Raw genomic sequence first — 11721 nt, forward strand, 5'->3', positions numbered from 1 at the left:
GAGGCTCTTCCCATTCGGTAATGGTTGTCATTCTCTTTCAGGGAACCAGGGCTATGGTAATAATCTAACGTTGGTGTGCATGATCTTGGACACCTGTGTCTGGATGCATGAGATGTGGAGCACACCGGCTGTAGCTATACACTATTGATCTGTAGAGCTGTTGTTTTCCATTAGGTGAAGTGTTGTCTGGTTGTTGGTTGCTGCTGTAAGCAGCGTTCCAAAATGTTTAATCCAGTGTGTACGAGTCTCGCTCCTGGGTATAACCCGACAACGATGCTGTTAAGCGACCCGCTTTTCTGCAATATTTATAAGGCTTAACCATACCGCTAGTCACTCTGTAAATAGCAATGCTACAATGAGACACGTGAGCATTTGCGGAGCGATATCGAATTTGAATAAATGCTTTGTTTTGGTGATAATGTTGCGTCCATAGCAACCACATTTACGTAGCCATAAAATACACAATTAAACCATTAATCACATAATCAAATAGTATTCAACATGAATACAAAGTATAGGTTTGTAAAGATTCTAATTAAATGAAACGCGTTATAAAAATGATAAATTCAAGCACTATCTTGTGAGCGGATGTGTACAGTGAATAGTTGACAGGTGCTTGTTCAATACTTTTTTTCTGAAACTACGGTCGAAAGAACGCACAGATCAGTTTTAGGAGAGTTGCAACTGAAAGAGAGAAAATAATAGGTTTACTCGAATTTGAAAATATTATAAAAAGTAAAACATGTCTTTAAGTAATGAACGAAAAGGATCGCTTTTACTGCGGTCAGATCACATGGATTACAGCAGACCTATTCTGGTTTCAAACTGGTAAGGTTTTTTTTTTTTTTTACTTGCATTTCATTTAAAATATGTATTCCACAACTAGAATTTTTAGTAATACAACTGTAAAATTTCCTTAACACTAAGTTTTTCTTTACATGTAGCTAAGTAAAAATGCAAACGCAAGACATTTTAAATATTATTTACGTTTGCGTTCAAACATGATACATTACGAATCTACTTATTATATAGACTAGATATATATATTTGAAAGAATATATTATTAGCGTCTACTAATACTTGCTGAACGACTTTAATCCGTTTATGTAAGTAAAATGAAGCTAAAGATATGGCCACGATATATATATATATATATATATATATATATATATATATATATATATATATATATATAGGAAGCAGGATTACTGAACGAGGCTGAAATTGGCTTCTTATTGGCTTGTTTCTTATTGGCTTGTTTGTTATTCACACTTTGATCTGCTCCAAACTGAATGATTGGCTCTGTATGTAAGGGGTTAAATTACGTTGCTCAGCCCAACACTGATTTCAGGGTCAAAACAGCTGGCACACACGGCACTGTATTATAATTGAATAAGTAGCAGTGTATTTAAGGGGTTAAAATCACGTGGACAGTAATTGACAGTTTCCAATACTTTCATATAACAAATACAGAAAAAAAAAACCCTCACGTTGAATTAATTTCAACAGAAATGTTTGTAACAGTTACACAGTTAATTAACTCCTAACATTTTGTCAGCAGTGCTACTTCAAAGGACTAAATTAAGTATAAAAAGCATCTCTAACGCTAAAGCTACAGGTTTTTGTTTTGTTTATTTTACAAAAATGACATTTTTTTTAACTTACAGTATTACAGTGATGGTCTTATTGAAGCATTAACTAATTTTGTATTAAGGGAAAATTTTTCTTTTTCTTTTTAAAAATGTCTTAAAAGGCACAAGAACCGAGAAGCTGAACCGAAAGACTACGATGTCACAGCACATCCTACAGGAGAGAAAGATTTACACCAGTCTACTTACAAACATTTTGCAAATGCTTTAGATTCTGTAGGTATAGCTTTTCAGAATATAGTCTACCCTTCAACACATATTGTGGCATTGGGAGGGTAGTATATGATATTTTGTATTGTTGTGGTTTGCTCAAAATTCGTTAACAGGTCCATTTTTTTTTTTTTAATTGTCACCCATCCTTACGTAGGCCATCCCTTATTGAATATTAGCATACAAGTGTATAGAGTGATTGTAGATTGCCAGTATAATTAATAAGAGTGAAGTAAAGGTGTGCTTCCTTATGAAAGCACAAACCCCTGCACTACCCTATGCCTGGCCACTGTAATTTGGATTCTTTTAGTTTTCAATCTTTATTATTTATTTTTAGGGCTGGGATACCACCACTGAGGACCTACAGTCTCAGTTCCATTTAAAGAAATGTTACGAAGTTAAAGAGACCCCCAAACCAATGCTAAATGCAGACAGTTTTCATTTGGCAAACTTCAACAGGTAATGTTTGTAATATTTTTCCAAATGCTAGTTATGTTAGTAACAACTAAACCATGTATACCTGAAGCATCACAACATATCCTTTTTCTTGTGTGTTCGTTGTCAATCTCTTTAAGTGCCTCAATATAGCAATATCTTGTTTAACCTCTTAAGGTACACAAGGAATTGTGTGCTTGGTCAGTTTCTTCTTAAAATACATTTGAGAGTGACACAAGTATCACAAGGAGGAAACTGACAGTTTGTATAACCACATCAATCCTATTTTGTAAATAGGAAACCTGTTCCCTTTCAATTCGAAAATGGCCACCAAAACATTGTTATGGAATACACTCCTGCCTATTGGTAGGTGTCACTGAGCTCTTTCTATCAAAGTTGCCGATAGGCCCCCCCTTTTCCCTCAGTGACCCCCTCGGTCCCGCCTACCAAGGATACTTAACCGTCACGCAGGGGAGACTGGTCCTCTTTTGGGCCTTGTTTTGATTGTAGCTGCGCGTCCCCATGCTTGCACAGAGGACTAGCCACAGAGCGGCTGCTTCAGCCAGGCCAGCCGTGTACTTCTCACCGAGGCTTCCCTTGTTGTTGGGTTGAGATGTACGCGGGCAGCTTTGGCCTTCACCTCAGGTGTAGGTCTCACAATCAATAGACAGTGTGCTGACCCCCATCTGTCCTGTAATATTTTAACTGTTTTTGTATTTAAAAAAAAAAATTAAAAAAAACTGTTTTGTATTACTGTTTTGTATTACTGTGTATTACCGCCGCAGCTTTGGTCTTGTCCCCCTGTTGTTCGCTACGCGCTGCTGAGGTGTGTGACCACGCAGTCAGGGTAGGCACCGTGCATAGCTGCCCCGGTGTTTTTTAGTACCGCGGTGCGTAAGACTGTGTCCGTGCTACTTCGCTACTTTTGGTGTGCACGGTGCTCATTGGAACCACCCAGCCACAGTGCCGGCGCAATTGAGACATAGCCTCGCTGGAGGGGACAGAAAAGCTGGGCCTGGCTGGGTTTCCCCCTTGGTTAAGGCTTCACCGGTAGTAGATATGCCCAGGAACCCTGTGTGCCCGAACCTGCAGTACAGGGTGACGGAGACACACGTCCGGAGGACTTACATGACCCGGATGGTGCCAGTTCCCACAGCCCCGCCAGGTGACCTTAGGCATCACCTACACACCTCATCTCAGGCGAGAGGCAGGACCCTTCCTCAGTGTGGTGGACGTGGATGTAGCCAGCCCATGCAGCAACAACCTAGAAGGGGATTCCAGAGTTTCCGTCCTAGGCAATCACCACCACTAGCCCCGCCTTAGCCTCAGCCGTCCCAGTAGGGCCCCTGAAGGCTGGCGTCCTCAGACCCAATTCATGACACAACAGCTGCACTACTGGCACACTTGCACCTCGGATGTGTGGGTGCTTGCAACCATACAATATGGTTACGTGCATCAGTTTCGCTTGGGACCCTCTCCTTTTTGGCGGCGTCACAATTACGTACGTGACGTATCCACTTCAGGCCTCGGTGCTCCAGACCAAAGTGGCAGCCTTGCTGGACAAGCACACCATTCGTCTCATAGATCCCACCTTTCACGGAGAGGGGTTCTACTCGAGATACTTTCTGGTACCGAAGAGAGATGGTGGCTTTTGTCCCATCCTGGACTGCAGTTTCCCAGTCGCGGGAGGGAGCGGTGGCCCACACGGCGCTAGTGACAGAGCATCTAGTGAGGCTGGGCCTCACCATCAAGGATGCCAAGAGTCAGTTGACGCCATTGCAGTGCATAATATATGTGGGGCTCCGGCTGGACTTCACGTGGTGACGACGGACCCCTCCAACTCAGGTTGAGTCAGCTTGAGCTGCAGGCAGTGTTCCTTGCCCTCCAGCACTTCCTACGCGTGGTGTGGAACAGACATGTGCTGATCCGCATGGACAATACCTCAGTGGTGGCGTATGTCAAACACCAGGGTGGCCTTCAGTCCCCGGGGTTGGATCGCCTACCCTTCATGCTTCTGATTTGGGCTCAACGGAACCAACTGTCCCTTCGGGCGACGTATGTTCCGGGCGTGGAGAATCGGGCAGTGGACCTCTTCTCGAAGGAGGGCCCGCATCCGTCAGAATGGCGGCTCCACCCTCAGGTGGGGGAGCGCATTTGGTAATGGTTCGGGAAGGCGCAGTTCGATCTCTTCGCCTAGGTGGAGATGACACACTGCCCCCTGTGGTACTCCCTCCACCACTGCGGCAGTCCACTGCGGCAGTCCACTGCGGCAGTCCACTCGGCGTCGACGCCCAAGCCCACATATGGCCCAGACCGCTCCTTTACGTGTTCCCGCCTCTGCCATTACTCCCGGCCTTTCTCGAAAAGGCCCGGTCAGAGAAGGCATCAGTTCTCCTAGTGGCACCCAGGTGGCCCAGGAGAATCTGGTTTTCATTGCTGTGCCAGCTATTGAACGGCTCGTCATGGGAGATCCCACTTTGCCGGGATCTCCTCAGCCAGGTGAGGCACATTTTGTCACCCGGAGCCAGGCAGGCTCCAGCTGTGGGACTGGCACCTGAAAGGGAACGCTGGTCAGCTGGTCAGCCTTAGAGCATCCTGCGGAATGCTAGGGTGCATTCCAGTAGGTCACTGTACTCCTATAAGTGGAAATATTTTCAAGATTGGTGCAGTACTAATAATCATGATCCAATCTCCTGTCCCATGTCTGTCATCTTGCAGTTTTTGCAAGATCTGCTTGAGGCTGGTAGATCACCTTCCACACTGAAGGTTTACCTAGCGGCTATTTCTGCTTGCCATGCCCCTGTTGTCTCAGTGTCCCCGGGCATGCATTTTCTGGCTACCTGGTTTCTCTGAAGCGCTCAGTGATTGCACCCTCCTGAGAGGACTACTCTCCCTGAATGGAGCCTTGAGATTGTACTGGAGGCTCTCATGCAGGCCCACTTTGAGCCTGTATACTCCATTGAGTTGAAGTACCTGTCCACGAAGACAGCCTTGCTGTTGGCTATCACCTCCACAAAGCGGGTCAGTGAGCTGCAGGCGCTGTCTGTGCCTAGCTCCTGCATGGGTATTTGGGATGATGGTAGCAGAGTGTCACTGCGTGCAAATCCTGCTTTTCTCCCCAAAGTGGGTACAGCCTTCCACATGATTCGGTCTGTGGAACTGGAGTCCTTTCATCCTCCACCATTTGCTACAGAGGAGGATAAGAAGTTGAGCCTTCTCTGCCCGGTATGGGCATTAAGATGTTACGTGGATAGGATGAGAGCGCTGCGTCAATCTGACCAGCTCTTCGTCTGCCATGGAACACGGACCCTGGGACAGCCCCTTTCAAAGCAGCGACTGTAGCATTGGATTGCGGACACAGTCTCAACTGTGTATGATGGTGTTGGCTTACCCCCGCCTGGGCGGGTAGCCACACATTCCACGAGAGGTGTGACTATGTCATGGGCCCTCTTCCGAGGTGCCTCCATGGCTGAGATTTGTGATGCGGCTAGCTGGGCTAACCTGCATACTTTTTCCAGGTTCTATTGCCTTAATGTGATAGATCCCTCATTGCCCTCTGTGGGCACTAGGGTCCTCAAGGTTGCACACTCACAACACTGACCTTGATGAGGCAGGACTAAGTGTAAAATCATTATCTTCACAGCATATTATGTAATGTTTGTGCTGGGAAACATTAGACATTAGATAGAGCTTTTAGAATTGAGCTTCTTTTGCATGTTTGCAATTTGCATTGATGCACTCCACCAGCCACTGCCACATGTCAAGGAAGACATTGAGATGTTGACAACCCATAAAGATTTACATGGAAAGTCATTAAAACATATATTTTCTAACAGTGCAGTATAGTATTCATTCAACAGATTTCTTGCATTCTGTGTCCTTGTCTATAATGGATTTGTTAAAGCTGGTTTAAAAATGCCAGTAACATGCCGACATTTCTAGTCCATAATTCCCACAATTACTATTTGTGAAATGAAAAGGGCAGACCAAGCAGAACATTAATCGTTTCATATTTATTAGGTTGTTTCTTGGTGCTCAGATGACTTATAATTGCTTATTTTGCCTCCAGGGAAACATGCTGGCCTAAAACTGGTTTTGAAGCAGTATTACCAAGTCATCACCCAGGACACTGCAAGATGTAAGCAATAAGTATTTCTATTTTTACGCATTACGGTATAACCTACTGTATATATGTGTGAGTGGATGGGTGGATGTGGGTGTGTAAAATAAAGAAGATAACACAGCCAAATAAGTGAGCACACACAAACACAGGCACTGTCCATGCACTGTCGAGCAGACACAAGTCAGCTAGCATTTGTATACATGGAAGCTTTTACCATGTTGAGTTTGACGATGAAATTGGGGTAGGAGTACAGGGCATGTTGTTTGCAAAACAAAGAGAAGTGGTAGCTAAATTGGGTCACATAAGATTAAATCACTATGGAAAAAATGAGGTTTTCCTGAAGTCTCAGCTGCAACCCTTTCTGAACTAGTGCCAGGCTGTAAAAGTAGTCTGGGAAGAGATTCATCCAAAAACGTTGACATCAGCAGTTGGCAGTATCAGAACAGAGGGGTTTCTCCTGATTTATGGCCCTGATTATGAGCCATATCTGTTCTAGAAAACATGATGTAATGAATTATAAATTATGAATTCAACTGAATAAAAATGGAAAAAAGGTGTTTTATTGAAATGTGATCTCATAGCCATAACAATATTTACTAATTGATAGGTTGTAAGAAGCATGGTTGTATAATCACAGGCAGAGCTCTGTTTGTATGGCTGACAACCTGATCATTTTTTTATTTTAATCAGCTGCAAGCTTTCTTTTTTTCAGATTATAGAGCCTGGATCTTACTAAAGTTCACTGTGTTATAGGCATTGCAAACACAGAGAAACTTAAAGCTTTGTGAATATCACACAAAATGGTATGCATTTATTTGATGTATTTTTATCTTTCAGAGATATGACCACAACATATTCCATCGAATACCAATCTCCATACTATTGCAGGACACCGCCTGTAAGTACTGGAGCTTCTTTTTCAAGCTATTTATTTGTATTTTTACACCTAAATTTATAACCTTGGACACATCCTTGATGTTATATCAATCATACAAGCAGGACAGACAGCCTACATTTGCAACTCACCCTAGCTAGGAAAATGTCCAGTGGTAAACCATTATGCATTTTCTGACAGCTGTTCCAAAACTGAAGGAAATGAAATTCTGAAATTAAAAATAGATCCATGTTGACTCAAGGTTTTGTTGTGCTAGTACTTATTTTCAGGGTCTTTTTCTGGGATTTGTGTGTTGCTTGATTGTTGTCTTGGTTTATTGAGCCAAAAGCTTCTTACTGCTGTCTGTGTTTCATTTAAGTTATGACCTCTTAATGTAAGCACCATTCTGGAAAGCAGAAGAATAGAAATAGTCTGCCAGTTTACAAGTTACTATGATAGGCTACTTTGTGTGCGTGATGCATTCCCATTGGTAAATGACGTAAACCTTAAAAGCGAAGGGAAAAGGCTGGGGATTGTTTTATTTTTTTCTGGTAATTGTTGCCATGTGTTTAATAAAATGTAATCTTCACCACTCACTCTGAAAAGTGGACAAAATACCTAAATCAGTTTTGGACCTTAAGGAGAACTCACTTTAATTGTTTTTGAATTACATAAGGGAATACAAAATAAGATACTGCTTTATACATGATTTCAAATATATAATATTAAAGTTTTTTTTTTTGCCTCTCCAAATAAGCTAAATTATGTCTGTCCATCCACCTGTTAATCAAATCCTTGCTTGCATGATTTGAGCAAGACCTCAAACTGTTTTTCATATTCACAGGAAATCTGCTAGCTAGCTGTCTTATCAGTAATTTAAGCTATGTTCGCAGGTTTTGTATCAAAACCTTTAACAAATTTACACCTGTATGGTGAAAACATCAAATCTATGGGTGATATGACAGTTGCTTCATGAATGAAAACATATTGTAAAGTGTTGTAACCTCCTAATGCTGTAAGTAAAGCAGTCTCCAAGGGTGGAAGACGCTTGTGTCCCAATAATAAAACCATTTATCGTGAATATAAGCAAACTGGTCTAGTTGCAGAGAAGTCTAGTAAAACAAAAAATGCAGAAAACAAACACCAAAAAACCATAAAGTGCAAATCTAAAGCACATAGTATTGTTCTGTAGAAATTATATATCATCTTCATATTAGATTAAGAGTGTGGATTTGTAGTTAGCGATTATTATGGAGAAATAACAGGATTACACTGAAGGCCTTTGCGCACTGGATCTCTTCAGTCATTTAGAATTCGTCATCCGAAAAAGTTTGCATGCTAGATGCATTAATATTGTACTTCAGAGCGCTTTTGTGCAGTGGAGGCTTTGTAGTAAATATACCTAGCTCCAGTATATTAATAAAAAATAAATGCAATTCTATTGTACATATCTTTGAACACAAACATTTTTTACATGTAGTATAAACTTAATGATCAGCAAACGCTGATGGAAGTTAAAACGTTTTTACTAGATCTACAGTAATGTTGTTACGCAATACATAATAAAAAAAATTATAAAAAAAAAAAAAAAACATATATTACACAACACAGTTATCATAGCATCAGAAACCATATGACCAATATTTAATTTTTCAAACACTCGCTACTGTGAAATATATTTAAAAGTTGGGAAGCTAGCAATGAGCTACCGAAAATGCTTTACAACAGTTACCTTCTACTACTCTGTGTATGGAGTCAGAAATTCCATCACTTTCATGTACTGCCCCTCTTTTCTGACTGTTAAGACCTGACTGCTCTTGGTTGTCCTGTCACGCTTCTTTCTCTGATATGTGTCTCCAGATTAGGCCATTGTTTCTTTACTTTCTCGACTACAACTGAAATAAAAAGTATATGTTATAATAACCTATACTTCACAAAATCCATGTGTTTATGTATGCTGTCAGTTCATAATTACATGTTTTATAATACATCTCATTCATGCCCAAGTCCATGGTAATGTCTTTCCGTATGTTTTCTTTTTTTCAAAGTCTTTGTAATCTTTATCATAAAGTCATTTTTGTTTTGCGACACACACAATTAGATTTTCCATTTTGTTCAGGGAACTGCAAGAATACATGTGTCTTCCCAGTTGTTTTTCATTGGTTATTGTAAGTCAAATCGGATCAAATCAGACTTGTTTCGATTCCAAAATTGATGCATCATCGTCATACAACAATTACAGACTGTGCAATAGGGAATGCACATGATAGTTTTTTCCTGTGTAGACGCACGTTAAATTTGTATGCATTATCGGATCCAGTGTGCAATGGCCTTATATCAGAAGAGCGTCTACATGGAGGAATTCACTGAACTATAACACAGGCTATAATATCACTATACCAATGTCTAAGACCAAACAACTAGCTAAAAAACATTTGCAAAGGCAATTAACTTTTTTGTTTGCGATGGCCATGCTATTTGGAGTCAGGCAGTGTATTAAAATCATTTAATTTATGTTAAGACTGATGACATTTTGTTAAATATGTCCTCCCATCTCATACCAACCTAATAGACAAAAGATCTTCTTGGGTGGTACTGCATAACAGCTTCATGGGCATCGTATAAGTGAAAGCTCTCTCCTTTATCGTAAAAACATTCTGACACTTTAACAAAGGAGCTGTTTTGTAGGGACTATACTACTATATGTGGTTACATTTAGTTGTTGGTTAATAACTAGTTTTTTCCAGACACATAGCTGGAATATCACACATCTGAGAGCAACCTTATAAGGAGAGGTTCACAACCAGTGGTCTTTAAGAAGTTCACAGATAGACTACTCCATCTAACTATTTCCATACAAAGAAACCATAAATCTGCTGCTCTGCACGCAACACAGCATCACAAGCAAGCTTGGTGAAAGAAGTTGTTTTTAGAGTACTGTTTAAAGGACACTGGAATATTTATATTGTTACTGTACTTTCTTCTAAAATGTAACCACATACTGACATTTGCTATTATAATGTAATTTTGCTTTTTTTTAGATTTTCATTTGAAGGTTGTCATATGTTCAGTGTTTATGTTTTTTTTTTTTTTTTAGAGAAACATGTAATGATAAAAACCTAAAAAAGTAAAAAAAAAAAAAAAAAAAAACCTTGTTGCTTCACCCATGTAATACAACTGTCTTGTAGAGATATGCACCAATAGCTAAGACCGTTTGAATGGACCTCTTTATGTGGCAAATAATATCATATGGTGTTCATAAAGCTGGTTTTATTTATTTATTTTTTACACAGGCTAATAGAGCATCGATATGACATATGACCATACACACACCACACACACACACACACACACACACACATATATATATATATATATATATATATATATATTATATATATAATAAATATATATAATATTAATAATATATAAATATACTTTGTTATATATATATTAGTGTACGATAACTATTTAATATGTTAATGCAAACTATCAGTAATAATAAACATACAGTATAATTATATCTTATTATGGAGTTAATAACCTAGTGTAGTCAGGGCCCACAGGGTTTAGATTAAGACTTGCTTCATCAGTGTAGGGCGCTGCACCTATTATAGTAAAGATAACTATCCTGTCTTTGAAGGTGAAACAGGATGCTGTTTTTAAAATATACTGTACATATCAAAGCTACTTATGTTTTTCTCCGAAAGCCTGGGCCACCTGACTACTCTCGTGCTTACAAGAGATGCCATTCCCAGTTCACAGACACAGCGGACTGTCGTAGAAATGGCAGAAACACTTGGCAGGATGAGAGCGGCGTTTACGCCAACAGAGGAATAAAGAGCAAAGTCTTCCAGCCCAGAAATCCAATAACGCCACAGGAGTAATTATCTCATTAAAATATGTACCTCTATTCCTACTGTTATTACATTTATTGAAAGTGTAATTCTAAAAATAAATTACTTGTGCCTGGTTATGTGTGTTTGTTTCTATGTAAACGTGTGATTTTTATGACTTGATTGATTTGAAAATATATTTATATTTTCATTATAGTGGGGCAACAAAGTCTTCCCCCAAAAGCATGAATAAATCTCTGAGCACGATCATTTGAGTTCACATTGGTGTGATTTGTCACGTTAGACCGGTGTTCCTCAAAATTGTCGCGGGCAAATTCGTTCCAGGCAGCTGTTTTAAAATTATGGGTCGTGAACACATTTCTGGCGAGTTGAGAGTAGAGTGGGAAAATAAAGAAAGATTTAAACACTTTTTCCAACAAAAGCGACACAGCAGTCTGTTGACAGTGCTGCTCGCTTATGCTGTGCTTGTACGTACTCGACATTTTTAGAAAAAACTTATAGAAAAAGGTCCTGTTTAGTATCTAACTTTCACAGAATGGAAACATTTAATACTATAGGTGTTACAGCTGGAGA

General features: G+C 40.1%; 1 protein-coding gene across 1 annotated transcript; it reads left to right on the top strand.

The window, feature by feature from the left end:
* Positions 1-628: 628 nt before the first annotated feature.
* On the top strand, positions 629-11284 carry LOC121328211 (protein C9orf135-like). The gene is made up of 6 exons (XM_041272764.1): positions 629-828; positions 1754-1865; positions 2197-2318; positions 6364-6432; positions 7255-7315; positions 11002-11284. Exons 1-6 carry the CDS (start codon positions 743-745, stop codon positions 11176-11178), a joined length of 627 nt encoding a protein of 208 aa, XP_041128698.1. The 5' UTR covers positions 629-742; the 3' UTR covers positions 11179-11284.
* Positions 11285-11721: the final 437 nt, after the last annotated feature.

This window comes from Polyodon spathula, chromosome 2 (genome assembly GCF_017654505.1).
Source record: "Polyodon spathula isolate WHYD16114869_AA chromosome 2, ASM1765450v1, whole genome shotgun sequence".
NCBI classification, from domain to species: domain Eukaryota; kingdom Metazoa; phylum Chordata; class Actinopteri; order Acipenseriformes; family Polyodontidae; genus Polyodon; species Polyodon spathula.